Here is a 22,563-nt window from a genome sequence, read left to right as displayed (position 1 = left end):
GGAGATACAAATTTTTTATTTCGAATATAGGAACCCTGTTGCCATGACATGAGCAACCCAATCCTAGGTCAACTTTCAAAAAAGATGAAAAAAACAGAAAGCAAAAAAGCAAGCGAAAAAGCTACTTCCCGGATTGGTCCCAAAGTGCCAAAAATAAAAAAGCAAAAAAGCAAAATCCCACAAAAATAGGAAGTTGTCCAAATTGACCCTAAGCAATTGTGTTTTTCGTCCTTTGGGCCTTCTAAGCACTTTGATGGTGTCCAAACACTGTTCCGAGCATGATGTCCCTGATTGACCTTGATGACCACCAAAAACGTTCAACTCCTCATTGTAAAAAGACCGGTGATTTGCAGTTGCGATGCCAAGGCAAAACCCTAAAAAGCAAACAGGAGGTCCCCATTTGCAATGGGGCGATGTGTGAAATGGTCACAACAGGTCTGATTTGGAGAGATACAAAAGATTCAAAATCTTGTAGTTTACTCCTATAGAGAATTCAGACGTTTGTGCCTAAGAGCCAAACCTTTGCTTACAAAACAAAAACCCTAAAGGTTTCTGAAGCTGAGGACAAAAACCCTTGTGCTTCATCAGAGAAATTCTACAAAGGGAGCTGCTTATTGGAATGGAGACAAACACCCTTGTTCGTTGGCGCAAAGAGATTATTCAATTTACTAGGTTTGAATGTTTCAGGTTTGTGAAATCATTTGAGCAAGGTGTGTTTGTGCTTATATTTCCTTTGTTGTCGTTCTTCAAGGAGAGTAAAATAGAGATTATTTTCAACTTTCAAAAGGGAGTAGGGTTAAGGGGATGAACGTAAAGAAAGGTCAAAGAGTCAGTTATCTCTTGGGAATCAAGGGCTTGCTTGGAAGACTTCAGGGGTGTATGCTAGGTGTGAACTTATTCATTGCTGGGCATTGCTTTCATTCAACTCTGGTGCAATATTGAAATAATTAAAAATCAACTCAATTTGTCTATGACAAAAGGGTTAAAAGCACAAAAGACAACTAAGAAAAAAGACAATTCAGGAAAAAAAAAAAAAGACAAATCAGAAAGTGTGTTTGCAGATAAGTTTAAACTGGGCATGGAGTTTGAAGTATTTTAATTATTAATTATTCATGCTGAGCGATGTTTGAAAGGGGGATGATTTGTGGGTTGAATCTTTGGAACAAGGCATCGCAGGGCTTATATAAGACAAATAGAGATTATATGGAAGCAGAAGGTGGCTTGGGAAAAGACAAATGCAGATAAAGACAACGATTCAACATCTGAATTGATCTTCATTCCCATATTGCTGATGGTGTGAATATAATAACTATTTTTTATGTGCTAAGGTCAAAGGTGGAGTCATGGTTTTAAGAAAAAAAGATAAAGGTGTTGAATTAAATTTTAAGCTGTGGAATTTAATGAGTCACACCATAATAAAGTGGTGATTTGTGGAAAATTTAAAAAAACAAAATAATCATATTTTAACAAGCAACACTTATGTTATATGGAGCCGTGGAAATGAAATTGGCTTTGAAAGAATCATGTGAATGCTTCTGGGCGCAAGACTTTGACTTGTGGTGTGAATCTATAGGGTGTTGTATTAAATATTTTTCCACTTGCTGCTAAATCTTCTATGCTTTGGGGCTGTGTCTAAGCAAATCGTGGGTTTTAAATCTGTCTTCATCTGTGCATGGAAAGTGATAGCAGTTGTATATATATTCAGTGTGGACGTGAGATTTTTGAATTGCTGGTTGTGAAACTGTTCTTGGCATGAGATAGAGCCTTTTCCTCTGGTGCAGAAATAAATTCACGAGTTGAATGTAGTTTCTGTGGTTGGCTGACATGCCTCGGCTGGGCGCTATAATCAGTGAATACTAGGCGAGTTACTGTGAGGAGAAAATAAACCTCTGTGCTGTGTGCTTACCCTAAAGCTGGTCAATACCTGTAGCCTGCTGAAGTGACTACACAACCAATTCAAAGGTCAGCAATTAAGTTTCATTTCCAGATAAATAACAGAAATGTATTTCAATACTATCTCTGTAATTTGGTTTCAGAATGACAGCAGATATTGAATAATAAACTCTGTATCAGATTTGCATGTGCAATCTATTTCAGTTTGTAGTCATTTTGTGTCTAAGCTTAGAATACATGAAGACATTATGGTCCACTTTCTATATATGAAATGAAGTTGAAATGCAGATAACTATTAGAATATTTAATTATTAATTTATTATTTAATTAATAATTTAATGGTCATTAGTGTAATTTTTGCTTTATTTAGTTTTCTATTTTTGGCTTCTATTTTTAGAAGCAGTTGTTTCTTTTTAGAAACATCACCGCTTGTAATCGCCTATTTAAACAGCTCTATAACTGAATAAAGTTATCCGATTGTTTATTCAATTAATTTTTCATGGTATCAGAGTGGGTCGATGGGATTCTTTAGGATATGGCAATTTTTTTAATTAAAAATTCTTAAGCCGCACTAGCTGGAATTTATTCCAAAAAAAAAAATTATTGTTTTTTTTATGAGAAAAAAACGATTTTGAAATTTTCAAGGTTTTTTTCCGAAAGTTTTTTTGGATCCACGTGAAGGTTTCAGTTTGTCAGCTGGTTCACGTTTTTCTGGGCACCATTTCTAAGGGATTTGGCAAGGGTGCTAGAGTTTTTTGCAGGTCTGCCTGGAAATTTGCGGAAGGGTTTCGCGTTTCCTGAAACACCTGCGTTTTTTTCCAACTGCGATCTTTCCTTTCCGTGTACTTTTCACACGTTTGTTCTCTGTTTGGTAGATGTTTGTAAAATCACGAGGGTTTGGAGGTCACGTTTTTTTCTCACAGAGCGTGGGACTTCAGAAAATATCGACTTTTGCAGACACATCCTTATTTTTCGCGACGGCGCAATTTTTCTAAGCAACGTTTTTTTTTGCGACGGAATTTAGACAACGCGATTTTTTCTGAGCCACGTTTTTCGCGACGGAGTTCTGGTTATATGGCCAATTTTTCTGACTTTCGTTTGCTCCGCAAGGCTTTGCGCATATGTGTTTTTTTGCGCAAGGATTTTTGGCGATCTGTCTGTTTGTGTGTGAGGCACCGTTCTTGCAAGTTCAAAGGTGTTATGTGCACAATTTTCTTTAAAAGGGTTTTTGACGACTTTGCATTTATGGCGGCAGCGATTTTTTTCCGGAAATCGCATTTTTTTTTGCACAGGATTTTCTTCCACAACCTGGGTTCTATTTTTTCGAGACGGCTAGGGTTTCTATAGTCTGTTTTTTCCAGACCTTAACGGCAATTAGGGTTTCTCTACGATTTTTGTGAAAATCGTTTGGTTTACAGAAGATTTATTCTGGGTCGTCTGAAATATTTTTTGGGGTATTTCATAATTTTTTGTCCTTAAAAAATTATCTTTGAGTTTATAATTTTTATCCACAAAAAAAAAAAAAATTGTTGGGTTTTAATAGTTTTTTTCACAAATTATTTTTTGGGTTTTTACCATTTTTTTTACAAAAACAACGATTTGTAAATCCAACTTTGAGGGTTTTCACAATTTTTTACTGAAAAATTGTCTGAGGGTTTTCTGATTTTTCGCCAAAAAAAATTATGGGAGGGTTTTGCTTGATATTTTCTTCAAAAATTAAGGTTTTACCGCATGATGTCTGGTGTTTTACCGCGTGATGTCTAATGTTTTAGTGCGTGATGTCTGGTGTTTTACCACATGATGTGTTAGGTCTTATCATGCGACATTTCAGGGTTTTGTTTGATTTTGTCCTCAAAAATCGTTTCAGGGTTTTTTGGTCTTGTTTAGGGTTTTTACCATTTTTTCCAGAAAAAAGATGATTTGTATCTTCAGTTTTGGAGGGTTTGCCGATTTTTCCTCAAAATCGTGGTTTCAGGTTTCAGTTTGGTTACCCAACATCAGGTTGGACAGATTTTGGTATTCTTGGTCATTTTACATTTTGCAGATCTTGGGAGGGTCTCCGACGCAGCAGAGTGTTCTTTGCATTTGTGATCAAAAGACCTGCAGCGTCTTCTATAGGGTATTAGAATATTTAATTATTAATTTATTATTTAATTAGTATTTTAATGGTCATTAGTGTAATTTTTGCTCTATTTAGTTTTCTATTTTTGGCTTCTATTGTTAGAAGCAATTGTTTCTTTTTAGAAACATCACCGCTTGTAATCGCCTATTTAAACAGCTCTATAACTGAATAAAGTTATCCGATTGTTTATTCCATAGTTGAACTACTCACGACTCGGCTCGACTCGCCAAGCCCTTGAGAAAAAAACTCGGCGAAAACTCAGGAAAAACTCGGAAAAACTCGGCGAAAAACTCGGCAACGTAAAAACACGCTTAATTTTAATAAAAAATGCATTTTTTTTGCAAAATTTAATGAGAAGATGCATCCAATGAGTCAATAAATGATAACACAAAAGAAACAAGCTGATTCTAGATATATTTGATTGCAAAGTGTCTACAAAATCGCATCCTCATGAGAAATGCTGATGGCTGGAAGCAAAATAGTAAATAGTTTTTGTAAAACCAAAAGTAAATACAACTTCCTCTCCCCAGCTCTAGCTAAAACTACTTTCAAACTTTCATCATATTTGAAATTTCATCATTCATACTCATAGTTTCAAACTTTCAACTCAAAGTTGGGGTCAAGGGGCATCGCCGAAGGATCCTAAAATTTGACTGAAATTTGACTAAGTCTGGAAAATTGAAGAATCCTCCAAAAACTAGATTTTGCATTATAACTCCTGGAGGTCCGAAACCACTCTCAAACATCCTGACAGTATATATGGAATATAACTTAAAGTACTTATACTTAAATGTTATATTCCATATATGAATCCTGACGGACAGACCAAAAAATTCGGCGATTACTTGAGGGCATAGTGGGCTCTCAGGGTGGCCCTTCCAAGTGAGTTTCCCCCTTCTCAGCCCAAAACCATATAGAAAAACAAAAAATGCATGTATTTTTGGCCCTTTTTTGCTGTTATGCTAACCCAGGCGAGTTTTTCTTTAAAACTCGCCGAGTTAATCTCGGCGAGTTTTCCTGGCGAGTAGAAGTCATTACTACTCGCCAGGTCCAAAAACTCGGCGAGTTTTTGTCACTCGCCGAGTTTTCAGCGAGTGTGCCATCTATGGTTTATTCAATTAATTTTTCAATAACTAGGGAAAACATTCCACTTTAAATTCAATAAATCTGAGGCTACATACTCAGAAAATTACACAGAACAATTAATATCAATCATTAGCCAAATATTGCACTTTCATTGAGCTTGGAAGAAGGGAGAATAAACCTTGTAAAAATCAGTAGATTGCTTATGCATGCAAACTGTTTGACATTATGTTTGCTAACTGATCTTGTGGAAAGGAAGGTGCAAAATATTGGGTGGCAATCAAGGCTGGCCACTACATTTTTACAGAGTTTATGATTAAACTCACATCCAAAACAAAATTCAGGTTTAGTTCGTCACAAATCATGCAAGTTTTTTGACGCATTGCGCAGATGGCATTTGCAAGAAAAAAATTATGCGAGTCAAAAGAACGATGGGATTTTGCTAAAACCGCATCCAGAACTTTCACATTATTTTTTTTACTGACTGGAAGAGATCCAATGGCTTCTGCACAATTTATTTGGTTTTTTTTGCAATTTTTTAAAGCCATATTAGGGCATCTTATTTTATCAGCGTGGCTAGGGCATTTGTGCAGAGGCATGCACAAAGTTCGATAGCTAGGGCACCATTTTTTTGGAGAACAAAATCTGCAACTGGGGTTTGCAATTTAGACCCAAGGTAAAGATTTTTTTGTGACATCTTTATTCAAACTGCTATTTTATGCCAATGGGATTCATGAAGTTTAAAGCCAATTTTGAACAAGTCCAACGACTAGGGTTTTATGAGCAGATTTTCTACAGTTTAAAGACACGTCTTTGAAATGTGTGCTAGGGTTTGAAGATTTTAAATTTTATTACTTGGGTTTATAAATCTTGAAAATGGAAATTTTGTTGGATGAATATTCTAGTTTCAACTTTCACACCTCGAAAGTAAAAATCGAGATGCAATTGATGCATGAGAATCTATCGGGAATTGTAAATGGAAATGAGAAACTTCCTACAGATGCTAATAAAATGACAAATCAAAGGTGATAAAGCCAAAACTATTATTGGTCTTGCCCTCTCTGATTTTGAGTTACATCATGTAGTTCTGACAAATTCATCCAAGGAAATTTGAGAGAATTTGTAGTTGAAACAGAGTTAATTGTGAGGCCCTACCTCGACCCATCCTAGCATTTCAGTGATTTTCATGTTGGAACTATCATGGATGCTTTATTTATTTGCATTATGGATATAGAACTTTATATGATCCCAGGAATTGGATAACATTGATATATTCATGCTTCATTTCTATGCATTGTGGATATAGAATTTTATATGATTCTAGAATAGGACAACATTGAGATGGTGTATGTCATTATTTGATTTGAAGGACTTTATAATGATGCTAGAAATATGATGCATATCTTATGAATGGATTAAATTTATGAGGATTATGATAATTGCTTATGTGTATTTGCTTTGTTATATGGTAAATTGATTTGTATGATGTCAATTGTATGCAGAGTGATTGATTTGTATTCATATTTATGTGTTTAATATTATATGAGGCTATTGGGAAGTACTAATGTGTAATTGAGATGCGCAGGAAAATTATCCATGTGACCATAGAAACATTATGGAGAATCAAGCCTAGGCCTATGTACGTTCGTAAAACCAAGGGTTGTCTATTTGGAGAGACAACACCCCGTATGTATCGTATTTTATTCGTAAACGTAAATGACTGCATGTGTGTTAAATTGTAAATATTTATTTGTGTAAATCCTACAAGAGACAATTGCCATGTGTGTATTAATGATGTGGAATTCTTTTGTAGTGTCATTTGACACATATGTTGTATGTTGTGTTGGCATTGTCATGTCACCTTTTCTAAGAAATTTAGTTTTGTTGAATTGACATATTTCCAAATTATCCTTGAAGGTTCCAAGAAATCTAGGATAGTGAGCCATTAGGAGGGTCAACTCAGAGTTGACCCGTAGGTAAACTTTAGGTGGACTTTCAAAGGGTTAAACCAACTCCTAGAGTCAGTTTTGGAACATTTTTATTGGGCCTCATGGGGTGCCTATGGGTGAAGGCCAAATTTGGCCATGTGTCCTCCCCCTAGGACTTGTTTAACCTCCCAAAAAAGTGGGTTTTCTTAGATGGACGAATTTCATCTTTAGGAGTGCCATCCTTAGGTAGATAACCTTCTTGGTATGTGTCATTCCTCTTCCCCATTTCATTCCTCTTCTTGAGGTGCCTTGGTTAGGGAGTGTGTAAGACCTAGGGAAGACCAACCAATGGGAGCCTCTCACTCTATCCAAGAGGTTGGAAAGAGTGGGAGAAGCCTTCTTAGGCAAGAGATTGGGACTTAGTGAGTTAATCACCCACTCTCCATCTTTGGAGATGAGATCTTGCAATTTTGAAAAAAAACCAGTTTTAGAATAGAATTTTGGCTAAGTGTTGCAGAAAAGAATTGTGGAATTGGGCTGCTCTTCTCCAAGCTATCCCTAGAAAACCCTTGGCAGATTCAAGGTTGGTGCATTTTCTTACTTGTATGCATTTTCTTGTGTTTTGGGAGTATCCAAGGCCTTCTTACCCTTAGGAGGGTAGAATGGTCTTGGGGGTGGAAGGAGTTTGACAGCTTTGAGTGGGAGGCTCTCATTATGAGAGTGAGCTCAAGGGTTTGTTTATGTGACCCTTGTTGCATAGTTTTGTTTATGCATTCGGGGGTCATAAGGGGAGAAAGTATAGCATGTATACCTTGGGGGTCATAAGGATGTTGGGTTAAGATGGATTTTTGTTGTGTTCTTGGTTGCCATGAGTTGGCTGTGATCTACTATCTTGCAGTTCTCCTCAAGGTACTTGGTCCACTTCCACCCATGTAAATATCACATTATGTGATAAAGTTCAGCCTTGGGATGGGAATGTGTTTATTTGAGCTTTTCCCTTGCTTGTTTGTGTTTGCTTGAGTGTAACCCGTCTAGGACTTGGTTCTCCAAGCTCAGGGGTGGCTTCTAGTAAGCCTAAGCTGGGAGGTGAGCACTTCATGGTCACAGCCTTAAGGTTGTGTATGCAGGTTGTTTGGAAAAGAAGAAAAAGGAAAGCTAGGAGTTGCTAATTTTATTTTAATTCCAGAAAGAAAAAAGAATGTAATTTTTGTATTTGTTGTAAAGAAAGGAAGGGAAAGGAAAGAGTTTTTCTACTATAAATGTATTGTAAAATGAATTAAAAACTGTATTATTGACTGAGTCTTAAGTTGTACTTTATTGATGTATGGATCATGTAAATAAAAAAAAAGAGTGCACTTGATTAAATTATGTTTTGTATAAATTGCAAAGGAAAAGAAATGTATTATGCTGCTGTCTTTTATTTAAATGTCTTTTATTTAAATCTGTCTTTTATTGAAATCTGTCATCTATTTATCTCTATAATTTATATAAAAAAAAAATGCAGAAAGTGAAATGGAAATATTAGGGAGTAGAAAAGAAGAGATGTTAGCAAAATGAAAATAATTATTTAGTCCTAGCTATTTATTTATTCCAAATGCAAGCAAAGTTAAATAGACATTTGAAGTATAATAGTTTTGCATTATACAAATGATATTGTGATTGAAGTGTTTCTAGGCTAGTATAATGCTGCTATAGTTTTTTATTTATTTCTGTCATTTATCTATTTCAAAAAGAATATATGTACAAATTTAGTCATAGCAGGGAAATCTAGAAATACGAAAACAAGAATATCTAATGTATTGATGTTTTATTCTGCCTTTGACGGTCATTATTTTATAATAACCCTACATATTGAAAAGCTAGGGAACCATTACATTCATTTAAAATAAACATACTGAAACATAGGAAAATATACATTTACATCTGTACATACATTATTTCTCTTATCTGCAAGTTAAATAAAAGAAAAAGAAAAAAAATCAAGGGGTCAGTTCCACCTCCTATCATTTTTATCAGTCCAGATATGCATGTACGTGAAAATGTGTTTATACATTTTATTCTAGAAAATGAAATATATATCCTTTATGCTGCCTATATTTTGTTTTTGTCTTGCATGTTTCAAAAAAAATAGAGATCAAAAATCTAACCCTGGAAATATATATGTATATATATATATATAACAAAAAAATAAATAAACTAGGGCTTCGGAGCGGCCTGCCCGCGCTGTGGGCCGCAACCCACAAGGGAAGCGGCTTCGGCCGTTCCCTGTGGGTGGCATCCCACAGCGGCGACGGCGGCCGCGCTGTGGGCCGCAACCCACAAGGTAAGCGGCTTCGGTCGTTCCCTGTGGGTGGCGTCCCACAGCGGCGGCTGCGACCACAAGGGAAGCGGCCCGCGCTGTGGGCCGCAACCCACAAGGGAAGCGGCTTCGGCCGTTCCCTGTGGGTGGCGTCCCACAGCGGTGGCTGCAGCCACACTGTGGGCCGCAACCCACAGGGGAAGCGGCTTCGGCCGTTCCCTGTGGGCCGCAACCCACAGGGCTTGGCTGCGGCCATTCCCTATGGGGAGCCTTGTAATACCCGCCGCCGCCTGTGTGAAAACCCCCCCTCCATGGCCGTCGCCTCCTATTCGAAACCCTGTCATAACACACAAAAAAATAATAAACCCTAACCCAATTTCGGGTTAGGGTAAAGGCAAATGAAATAAGATTAAAATTAAGTTAGATAAAATATGCAACCATAATCCAATTTCGGATTAGGGTTTGCATTCAAATAAAATAAAAGAAATATTAGATGTGCAACCCTAGCCCACATTCGGGTTAGGGTTAGCATTTAAAAGTTATAAAAATATCAAGGTTGATATTTAAAATAAAAGAGAGATATTACTCTACCCTAATCAGGGTTTGAAAATTAAATATAATTAAAAATAAGAGGAAGGGGAAATTCTTTTTAAAATTTAAAAAAAAGAATTCCCCCCCCCCATTTAATTTTAGCCATATGTGAAACCAATTTATAACTCCTTATTTGATTTGGGAGAAAAATTAATTTTAATATAGTTTCTTTTGGGTATGATTTAAAATGGAGATTAATGTCATATAGTTACATTAATCGCATAATTGATTAATTTAATTAACTAGGGTTACTATTTAGTTATTTTTATATTATTAATTTAATGCGGACGTTAAGTTAAATTTAATTTGGGGGAAATTTATAAATAAAAATTATTAATTATTTTATGCGAATTTTTAGCCTATGAGGTCATTATTGGCCAAATCATTTATCAGTCAGAATTTGAATGTTTGGGGAATTAAAATTTACTTTAATATAAAGTATAATTAATTGGCGACTATCATTATTGAATTAGTTAACCCTAGTGGTTATATTTAAAAAGTGAATTTGCGTGCGCTTGATTAATTAATTTTAATTTAAGATAACCTTATCATTATTTAATTAGCCCGGAATAATTTTAATACAATCGAGATATTTAAATATCTCTCGACTTTAATTAGCGGCAAATTAATTAGGTTGATTAAATTAACTGATTAAATTGCGATGATCTCTTAGGGAATAATTAGTCTTCATTAATTATTGTTGCTTCATTGATTGAGTTAATTATCCCAACTTTAGTAAACAAATTCTATTTACATCTTAGTTAAGACAAAACTTAATTGATTTCTTTATAAATGTAGATTATTTTATGAGTTTATGTTGTTCAAAAAAAAAATTTGTTGTTTCATTTTTGCCCAAAAGTTTGGGCACGACATTAATGCAAAATTCTCTTTAAAGCTTCAACTATTCAAGTTCAAGATGGCTGACGGAGACACTATGTCAAGCCACGTAAACAATTAGGTCAATGTTGTAGTGGATGATGGAGATGCTAAAGCTATAATAAAAAGTCTGCTTTCAAAATTCAGCAATGCAATCTTTACTCTTAGTCAACTTTATCCTAAAAGTTTGGAAGAAATGATCTCAGCTCTCCTAGCTGAAGAAAAGATAACCATTGCAAGAGATACAATACATGATCCTCAACCTGAAGTAGCATTATACTCAAATAGTAGAAGGACTATTTAAGGGAAAATGAGAGGCAAAATGCTACTACTACAAGAAATTTGACCACATAACTTGGAACTATAGATTTCAAGCAAATGATGTTCTCGAAGGAAAACTCAAATGAGTTAATGTAGCCCTTGTTGAAGATCCTCTGGATGTTGACAATGGCGAAGGAGAAGTTTCTTTTTATGCATTTTAAATAAGTAGTTCTTTGAAGACAAGTAGAAAGCCACTATAGACAACTCAAAATGGATGGTTACTTGGCTAGCTTGGGAGTCTGTGATCTTGGGAGTCATGCCCTTACAAGAGTTATGAGACAACTTGGCAGAGCTCAATGAGTGTAGCTCAGCATGGATTGTTGTCCAATGGTTTGGGAGATCTATGATTCGGGAGTTCTAGGAGGTAATAATCCAAGAACTTGGGAATCCAGCTCGAGAGCTATACCTTTATGAAGGTTCAAGGCAACTTGATGGAGTTCTACCTAGTGTATGGTTTGTTTTCAAAGAAAAGCTTTTGAAGAATGGCATATTCATGGTTCAAGATGTTTTTAGTTTGTTTTGTTTTATTTTCAATGAAGTAAGCCTTAGGTAGGGTATTAGAATAATATTAAATAGAGTCCAGAGTTAGTTTGAGTTCAATATCCTTACCCTCAGTATGCATTTCTTAAACATGCTCAACAACTATTACAATGAATGTGAATCTGCTTTTAAATCTGGTAATGTGGAAAGTAATAGTGCCAAGCCAAATTTGAGCACATCCACACTAACTAACCCAGCTTTGCTAATTCTGTTAAAGAGCCTTCCCCTTCCAATTCTAATATGACCCCTGTTTTCCACGCTAATGATAAGAATTATTGATCACCTTGGAGAAAGGATCGATCATCTAGGAGATGAATTCTGTTAATATGCAACTTGAATACCAAGATTGAGTGAATTCACCAAATTGACTGTCTAAACTGGTGGAGAATCATGAATATGATTGGCCCTCATTGATAAACATTGAAAAACTGCATGAATGACCTCAGAAAAAGACTGTTTGCAGAAGTAATACATGAGAACAAGAAGTTTCAACATGCTGCCAAAAGCCAAGCTACTGAAGCACCTGGATGCAGCGGCAATCAAGAGCATTTGCAAGTTCCTATCTTCAAACATACAGCTAGACAGCATGCACAAGCAACTTGTGCACATGGGCAAATGCATAACACTCATAGCAACCCAAAGCAAAAAGAGCCCATTATGACCTCTCAATATAGTCAATACTACAATGTTCATCAAGTGGAAAAATATTTTAATTTTTATCTTCCCTAGTTCCCAATTTTGTTTCTTGAAATATGGAAGAATATGCAAATATGTATGCAGGTGATATCAAAATTGTTAATATGAACTACAAGAATTTTGTACATGATTTCAGGTCTTTATTCCAGATCTCACAGGGGGTGACATCCTTTCTTTCTTTTTGTTGTGTTTCATGATATAACATCCTTTTTTTTCACTGTATACATCAATATTTTGATTGCTTTTGCAAAAACACATACGACACACCTGATTGTAAGGTCCTATTTTGTCAAAGAAAAACAGATATTAGTAAACAATTGTTTTTCCTTCAAATTATCTGGATACACGTGTATAGGAAAAGCATTTTTATTAGACGAGTACTTTATTCTCACAAAATATATTTGATTATGCCAATCCTTATGTGTTGTATTGTAAATGCAAAGATTTCCTACTCTTATCATATGATGGAAAAGAATGCATAGTGCAGCCATAACATGTTGTAGCATCCTAAATTGTACTCGCCTACAATTTTGTCCTCACTTAGGCCTCACTTTGGCATTCCATCCTCCAAGGCTTGATTGCAATACTGATTATGCTCACACCACTCATTTACCTCACATTCTCATCAATTTTCCAGCTTTACGACCAATTTGAAGTCCTGATTTGCAAGACCAGGACGTACCACGCCCTAGTCCCAAATCAGGACCAGGAAATACCATGCCTTGGTCCTAAATCAGGACCAAGGCATATAAGCCCTAGGCCCCCAAATTATGCCCCAAATTGGCCCCCTCTAACAATCACCTTTGATGAGCGGGAAATCTAGCTCTGTGTCGGCATGTTGCCGAAATTCAATCGGGTTTTCGACAAGCAAGTATAAAAGGAGGTCTACCCCTCTCATTTTAAACCTAATCCGAAAATTCAAAATCTCAATTACACTCGCGAATTCAAGTGAGCAAGCAACCAGTTTTCTATCAAGCATTGGAGCAGAAGTGAAGTCAAGATTCAAGCATTGGAGATGGCATTCATGTTCTAAGTTTTATGAAGACAACTTACATGAAACCCCGATTCCTTTGTGGAGACAAACGAAACTTCATTATAGGGTATATCATATTTCCCCTTTTCACTATGTGCAGGAACAGGTATAGAGCTGCATTTGGGAGGATTGACAATATTCGCAAAGACAAACAGGTTTAGCTTTCAACGGCAAGAAATTCGGAAGACCATGGCGAATTGATACTACCTGCTCCAGAAAAATCAGGCCGAACTTCTAGGAGCAGATTCGAAACATCTTCTTCTGCTCAGATCCAGGTTGGTGGCTCCGTACAACATATTAGCTTACTATTTCTATCAAATTGCTTCAATAGTTCATTATCTTGCCCCAATCTTCAACAATTCAATTCAATTCAATTAAAGGAGGATAGAGCCCAAACAAAGGAGCCTGGAATCTGATCAGAATCTTGGTCTATCAAGACTAGATCTATTAGATTCCTCTCCTCCCTAATGTAATTGGTTAATTAGGTCATTTAATAGTTTTATTATCTTCATTTAACCCTAACCCTAATTTTCCACCATTACACATGTTAGCATGATAATTTAATACATTATGTTCATCCTTGTATACAACAATATTCTAAGGGAATTCATTCCATATATGTGTGCATATATTATATATATTATATATCAAGGTTACCAAGTCCTTCCCCTCAACCCCCAGGTCCTGGTCCGGTTCGAACCAGGTTCTGGTCTTGGTCTAATCCTCTATGGGTTCAGCCAAGGTCCTGTCCACATCCTGTGGGTTCGGCCTAGATGAACCCAAGCGAACCTAAAGCGAATTTCACCTCCTAAAGTGTCTTGCCAGCAAATTTGGATGTTTTCAAAAAGATTTTTTACTTTTTATGGTAAGATATCCATCTTTAGTAGTAGTAAAAATATTGTTAAAACCATGGCATCAAGGAACAATCACTGGGTTGCTATGCTACAAACAAAATGGAAGGTCTCATATAAATCATAAACCCCTGCATATTCAATTCTCAATCTCTAATGTTATCAAAATTATAACTATGCATGAATCATGTTTATCATTGTTAAGGATAGTGGATTGTGTCTGCAAGAGTATCAAATGACTACCTTCAGCACTCTATCAAGTGTGAAGAGGAAGTGATTTGTAGATAATAGTGAGCAAGGGTTAGAACCATGTTAAAATCTTAAGGCCACTTCATTACTTTAAGGATACCTTAAGTCTTATCTAAATTCTTGATACACTTCGAGGTCCTATAAACTCAAAAAGAAGCAATCTTAATATGTGTAAAGACCTTGTGATACAGCACCAAACAAAGACAGTGTATAGATAAGCCATCATGTGTCTCATAATAAACTTCAAATGATAGTGGTATCAAAAGAGAGATCATAGTGTTCCATGAAGAGTATCCTATTGTAATGTCCCCATTTTTCCTGTGATCACTCAAGAGTCCTAGTTTCACCTGTTAGCCATCTACGCAAATGAAATCAGTGGATAGGAGATGATATTGCTACCAAGGAGGGCTTACACTTAGTCATTTTTTGACTTGGGTGGTTTTATATCATAGGCACTTTATAATAATTCATTATAGAGTTACTTTTTCTATAATTAGAAAATCTTATAAGTAACTTTATAAAAGTGCATTATATAAGTTATAAACTTATAAGTTACTTTATGCCAAAATAGAAACTTTCATAAAAGTAACTTTATAAAGTTAAATCATACGTGCACCCCATGGTTCGATTTCCTAGACAAAGTATTATAACTTAAAAAGTGGTTATTACTTCATGATGAAGTCTACCCTCAAGTTGGGCGCCTAATTAGAGAGGCAATATTCCTTGGGATCATTAAACAATGCCAAGAGAAGTTCGATTTAGGTTTGGAAGAGATTAAAGAGCTTGTACATATCATTTTGGGTATCATTGGAGTTTATTGTTTTTTAGAGCATTTTGCAATTGCAGGTCTGCAACGTTTATTGCAGGTGTCTGAACCAAATTGGAGACGAAAACCTTCAATTTTAGGCAGGTTGGATGATACCCCAGCCATTAATCCTTCTTCAAAACTCAGGAAAGATTAGTTTTCAGGCCATTCAAGGGTCAAATCAGATTGATTTTTGTATCAGATTGCAAGGTTAGCAATGTCAATCAGATCTGAGCAGTTTGGTCACATTTTTCAGCAAGTTTAATGCACATTTAAGCCAGCCATACCTTCCCTAGGTCAGTCGTACCATCTTTGGAAGCCTGTGGTTGCAAATAAATAAATAAGGAGGTTTTTGGAGCAGCTTTTGCTTGTGAAATCATTGTTAGGAGGTAACTAAGGCATATTGGTGGTCTATTTGGTTAAACCCCAGCATATTTGAATGATATCAGCAAATTAGAGGGGAAAATGAAGCAATTTTGGTGATCTCTCTTGGCAAGATTTCAGAATAAGCTCCAGATCAGCTATTCAATCATTCAATTGTTTTTGATAATTATTATTTAGAAGAATAAAACATGTTGGAGCAGTTGGTAGACCTTGGAAGCTCCTCTAGCAGCATCTTCATTCAATAAAGTCAATAAAGAAGCCCTCCAGGCAAGGCGTTGGACTCCTAGTAGGCCAATTTGGCATGTTAGTGTTGAAATTCAATTATTCATTGCATTTATTAGTTGCTGTTAATAAATCAGACATTCTGAAATTTAGTTTCAGTAGTGGTAATTTGTTCTTATCTAGAAATCCAAAATTGCATTATTCAATCTATCATTCAAAAACCAAAAAAAATGCATTAAAACTCAAACTCCCTCAAACTCCAAGCTACAATATGCTGGTCAAAGATTTATTTTGAAACAAAACAAATCAGAATTGAGCCATCTCCTAGTCGGAATCTTTCACCTATGTATCACAGTGTTCTAAGAAGAGCCATGGATATGATATTCATCAAGTTGTTATCTATGAAATGTCATTCATAGTCTATTGAGACTACAGTCTATAGAGATAATATGATTGTCATGTCAAGTAAACCCGAGCCAAATGACCTAGAGAAAGATAGTCATCTAATATGGATGATGACGATATTTTTTATGACCCATATGATATTTGATCAATGATATGGTGGTGTATTTGCTAAGTTATTTGACTATTAATATGGCGGTGCATTTTGAACTTAATTACTGCTGCAAATATTTTTTTTATATGCATGGACGAACCTAAAAACAAACTCGAGCCCCCAAAGAATTTTGCCCGAACCCACAAACCAAACCCTTGAACCCAAACCCAAGTCCAAACTGGAACCGGCAACCTTGTTATATATAGACACATATTTTCCAAAGGAAAATTTGAACTGTGATTTTCTGGATCCAATTGTATACTAAATTTTAATTTTTCTTTTTCAACTCCCAAACTATTAAAAAATGCTACTTTTGTCAAACACGAAGACAATTACAAAATGTGGACTATGAACATACTCCAGAATTTCTCGAGAATTATTTAAACCTCATTGGAATAGATGGAGAGAAATGTACAGAAATATAAACTTACAGGAATCCTATGCATGAACTACATTAAACTCCCTCTATCCTTAAAATCAATCCACAAGTATGTCAATGAACAGCATTAAAAAAATAGTTGAACTACCTCTGTTCTTCCTGGCAAAATAGGCTTGCCAGCAAGCAGTTCTGCAAGTATACAACCGGTACTCCACAGATCAACACCAACTCCATAATCTGTTGCACCCAGCAAAAGTTCTGGAGGTCGGTACCAAAGTGTCACTACGCGACTTGTCAGGGGCTGCTTTTGACCAGGAGAAAAGAAAGTTGCAAGGCCAAAGTCAGCTATCTTTAGAATGCCTTGATTGTCAATTAGAAGATTTGAACCCTTTATATCGCGATGCAGTACACCACGGACATGGCAATGATCAAGCCCAGATAGTAATTGTTGGATATAGCATTTAACCTGTTAGAAACCAATGAATCCTTGTCAGAGACCTCAAACTTTATACTTAAATGGAGGATATTTAACTATAAGTTGCCAGAAGATAGTTACAGAAAAGAACCTTCTCTATTGCTTAAGAGAATGAACAACAATGTCAAATGGGATGATCTCAAGTGGAAAAGTGTTGGATCTTTCATAATGGAGACTAGCCATGTTCAAATCCCTGGAGAAATTTTACATGCCAATATGCACAAATGTTGGGTGTCTAAATTGAATAAACTACCACTTCCAATTCTGGATATGGCATACTGCAACGGATGAGGCCAGATGCATGTCCTGTATGAGTTTGATGGAAGAGATACACTTAGGTTGTGATACCTAAGCTTAAGGACCCACATAAAGGAAATTTACCAGGGAAAAAAACACAAAAAAAAAGAATGAGAATGAACAACCATCACATGAAAATATAATAGAATTTGGTAGATTAAAAACCTTATTATACAGATCTAAGAATAGAAAAATGCATGCCAAATAGTGCTGTTTATTCTTCAAGTTGCAGTCACAAACCTGAGCTTCACTGAACTTTATACCAGGACATGCAGCAAGTCCAGCAAGGTCATGGTCCATATATTCAAACACAAGATACAAACTGCAAGACATCCTTGATGTAACCAGACCCTCTAACTTGACAACATTTGGATGATCAAGTCTTCGTAAAACCTGTATCTCCCGTGCCATAAACCGAACACTTTCAGGCTCCAAATTATCAAAACGCACCTTCTTCAGGGCAACCACCTTTCCAGTGTCAAGGTCACATGCTTTATATACATTGCTGTATGTTCCTTGCCCAATCTACACAATCAAAAGAAACTTTTCCCAGGTGAGTTTCCCAAAATATATATAGAAAATGGCTAAACAGCCCCAATTCCTTTTGAATATATTATCAAGCCAAACTAAGAGATAATTATAAGTCCAATAATCTGGGAAGGGTAATAGAGAAATCAATAAGGTGACAGGAGCACATAGATGTCCTAAAACTGTTATTAAACTGGAGATAAAACTGGCATGCATTGTTCAAAACAATGATTATTAGCTCATACACCATTTGCTACTCTCCAAACATCGATTAAGACAATGTAGTGTGGAAAATAAAAGCTTCAGCACACACAATTTGTAAACCAAAATTAAAAGCTTGTTTTCATTCATCCTTCTTTATTTAAATTTAATGCAATGATTCATGAAAGCATATAGTTACATTAGCTTATCAGTATCTAACCCTTATGCTTCGAAAATACAACATCCTGTAAGTAGTGGGAGCTTCTCGCACTGCATATAACATATTGAATACTATGAACCATGCATTCAAAGGGTGTCAGATAGGGCAGCACTTTGGGCAGGTTTCAAGAAGGGGAGGACCAGGGACCCAGATTTGGGACAGCAAAGGGATAGTGGCTAGCAGCATAAAACCAAAGCAGACACCCCCAAAGGCATTTAAGGGCGATACCCATTAAGTGTTCCTTTCATGATAGAGAGTGGGACTGAGGAGCCAAGCGCCCACCACCAAGCCCAAATTAAGGCCCTTAAGACCACATGGACCTTCATGGTGGATGCCATTTTTAAAAAATTTTATCATTATGTTTTCTCCAACACCATGTCCTCATTATTTCTACAAAATCTTCATTCTTCAAAGAACTAACGGTGAAGCTAGAAAACCAGTCTAAATTGATGAGGGCTGCACAGTTGAAGTTAGGAATATTGCCATTCTTGAATCTTTTTAATCATTTTCTTCTCTGCTTTCTAGTAGATGAGTTTTAAGAAACTCCTTCCAGCAGTCAGGAGAAAATCAGAAACATTTATGAAAGCTTGATAACATCCACCAGGACCACCACCACCCCACCCTTACCGCTTCCTCCACCCCTACTAAACCCAACATGCCAATCATATACAAATTTAAAACCAACTTAAGACGAGACTGCATACACTTAAACAAAAACAGTAACAGCTATTTTAGTACTTTATTTTGCTTTCAATACTTCTTTCTTTCAAGGTCAACCAGTTGTACATGCCATCATGTTCTCTATCTGTTCAAAGCTTTGACATAAATCAAAATTGTTTTCATGACATAGAGAAATTATGGAGACTCCCAGCATCGCCAAGACAGTTGAGAAACTTCTAGAAGTTCCCAAACTGTCCCAGGGACATTGAGGTGTTCCCAATAGGGGGGACATCCCGCATTTCTGCAGGGCATTCCAGAGACATCCCCACCTTGTTGGTGGCAATGGGGGACATTTCCTCCACATCCCTGTCCCGGTTTTCACATGGGGATGTGTCAGCATGGAATACTGATTAAATATGACACTTGTAAAAATGACAAAACATGTTGCATAGGAATATACCATAATGATAACTATTGTGAGTCAAAGTAGTTATAAGGCATTGCCTGCCTCAAAAGTTTGGTCAATTGCGAAAAAGGCAAGAGATTGAAAAGCCCAAAGCAATGGATTTTCTTATCATTGCCATTCCTTGCAAATACTAACTAATTATTAACTCGTTTCTTGTCTTCTTTATGGGTCCCCTTGCCTTGTGATTATTATCAATGTCACAAGTAAAGTCATAGAAGAAGTGACTACTCATGGAACTTGTCTCTTGATGACAAGAAACAGCAAGGGATTAAAATCCTTACATTTTGGAGGAGGAGGATCTTGGTGTGGTTTACCTAAAAGAAAATAAATAGAAAATAGGATCACATATAATCCTTTAAATTAAATTTTTAAAATTGATCTTCTTAAATATGAAATAAATAGATTTATTTCTTTGGAGACTTGCTTGGAGATGTAAATATGAAAATTTTACTGTGTTGTATGTGAACGATACAAATTTGTAACAATGATGACAGAATCCAAAATTATTACAAATTGTGTTAAGTTTTACTGAACTACTTTACTAACAGTGACAAAAGGGTTCAGATGACAGGAACTAATTCGATTATAATCCTTTAAAAATAATTTTTAAAATTGATCTTCTTAAATGTGAAATAAATAGATTTATTTCTTTGGAGACTTGCTTGGAGATGTAAATATAAAAAATTTACTGTGTTGTATGTGAACGATAGAGATTTGTAACAATGATGACAGAATCCAAAATTATTACAAATTCTGTAAAGTTTTACTGAACTACTTTACTAACACTGACAAAAGGGTTCAGATGACAGGAACTAATTCAAGTTTGATAATCTTCCTCGACAACCATCAAAAGCTCAAATGCACAGAATATCTTCAACAAAAACCCATAGTAATCAAGATAACTTAACTTATAAATCAGATTCATACACAAGGATTAAAATAATAACTGTTCAGATTAAACCTTACACACAAATTAAAATAAAATATAGCAAGAGATCACACTGTTCATCAGCAATTATGATAACATCAGAGTTTTGAACCTTCATATAAATAATTTTCTTAGAATCATCTTCTTGCAATATCTTTCCCCACTTTCAAAAGTATTCAAAGTCTTCAAATATAAAGACAAAGTTGTTCTAAAGGAGTACCTAAAAAATAATGACTTTTCAAGATCTACAATGGTTAACCCATAAATTATAAAATAACAAAAGGCACAATTAATAATCACATGTAACTCTTCAAATTCCATTGCCCTTAGGCATCTGAGAAGAGAAAGTCATAGCTGCTTAGTCAAATTGATCATAGAGAGAAAATTTGATGGTAACTTTGTTGCACTCTTCAAGATATAACTCTTCTGCCACGAATAGCAATTCTGGATATTTTCTTTGCATTTTCTCTGTATTTATTTTTACCTTTCTAGTTTTACCAAGGGCTCAAATTGCATTGTCCCTGAGACTGTGCTGTCCTAAAATGAGCTTGTCCAACACACTCTTTCTTTATGTTGCCTTCATTTCTTAAACTTTTTGAATTGCAACTCTCTGGCCCATGTCCCATTAGAATTTTGTACACCATGTGTATCATGCTCTGTGAACAGCTCAGAGGCAAGGGAGTAAGGGTAAAGGGAGAAAATGTGATTGTGAATTGAGCATTCTAGTTGAGAGGATGAGGTTACAATGATAGACAAGCTCGAGACTTTGTCATAATAGGGGAAATTATGGATGGCAAGCATACGGAAAAGATGAATATAATTGGTGCCAAGGAAATATGAGTGACTTTGGAAGACAAAGAGACACTCTCATCATTCCAAGGGATATGCTCAACAAAAAGACATATTTTTGGAAGTTAAGTGAGTAAAAGAAAGAGCCCTATAAATTGCTTGACATGTATATTGCAAGTACTCTAATTATCCCAGTTCGGATCTGTTCCGGGCAACCTTAAACAAGTTCAGTTTGCATTTGCAAAAGAATCAGAGGCTAAAAAAGAGATAATTTGTGGCAAAGGCAACCAACAAGGAGTACTTTAATCAGTGCAACTGACATTCAAATGAAAATTATTTAAAGGCACAAATGTAATGTTTAAATATAAGACTTACATTTAAATTTTTGTAAGTCTAAAGTTTGGGCTGAATTTAAATGCCCATGTTGGAAACTCATATTTTAGATTTATGTATTTGCTTTCGCATTGTAACAGCCAAATATTAGTTGAGCAGTTATGAAAGAGAAACCTTTCAGTATTAATACAGGTAAAGTGGACTCATATAGGGACTTTTGGCATTTTTGCAAAGTTTTGTACACGAAGATAAAGACTTTGAGCTTTCCATATTTTGGGGAAAAAATTAAAAGATTGCAGGTTATTGGCTTTGAATCATACATGTCTTTCCATTGCATTTTTCTTATATTAAATTTGGTGATTTATTTTCTTGAAACTCCTTTACAGGTTGCAAGTATGTGCAATAGTCTCCATTTATAAATTCTGAAAATCACATGTGTTGGGTTTTAAAGTCTGAACTCTATTGAATTGAATCCCTTCCTACATATCATCTCCTTGTTTTTAAAGCATTCTATTTAAATTTTTTTGCAAAATCATCCAGAAACTCCCACATGCAAACTTATGAAGTGTATATATGTACATATTTTTCAGTTTTGGTTTTTAATGAGGCAGCCTCACCATCATAAGGAAGGGTTTTAACCCAAACAACTATTGATGAACCAACAAGTACCAATTCACTTACCAACACATCTTCCAATCCAATTGTAGATATGTTCAATGCAAAAGCTAAAGAGGTAGTGGATGATGCCATTGGCAGTTTCTTCTTTCCCAATGCCATTCTCGTTTCATGTTGCTTGCTCTTCTTATTTCAGGGAGGTTGCGGATAAGAAAGCCGAAGC

The 22,563-nt window shown here is 35.7% G+C and overlaps 1 protein-coding gene across 2 annotated transcripts in view; it reads right to left on the bottom strand.

Moving 5' to 3' along the window:
• The window catches only part of LOC131063373 (probable serine/threonine-protein kinase At1g54610), a 102,064-nt gene that overhangs the window by 65,099 nt on the left and 14,402 nt on the right, over positions 1 to 22,563 (bottom strand). For both annotated transcript variants that reach the window (XM_057997171.2, XM_057997170.2), the window contains exons 2-3: positions 17,841 to 18,125; positions 16,977 to 17,294 (exon numbers count right to left, since the gene is read on the bottom strand). In XM_057997171.2, the coding sequence (XP_057853154.1) occupies positions 16,977 to 17,294; positions 17,841 to 18,125 (603 nt within the window). The remainder of the gene's footprint in view (positions 1 to 16,976; positions 17,295 to 17,840; positions 18,126 to 22,563) is intronic.

Source organism: Cryptomeria japonica, chromosome 10, assembly GCF_030272615.1.
Source record: "Cryptomeria japonica chromosome 10, Sugi_1.0, whole genome shotgun sequence".
NCBI classification, from domain to species: Eukaryota; Viridiplantae; Streptophyta; class Pinopsida; order Cupressales; family Cupressaceae; genus Cryptomeria; species Cryptomeria japonica.
Note: the sequence above shows the minus strand (reverse complement) of the source record. Positions and strands in the feature narration are given on the sequence as shown.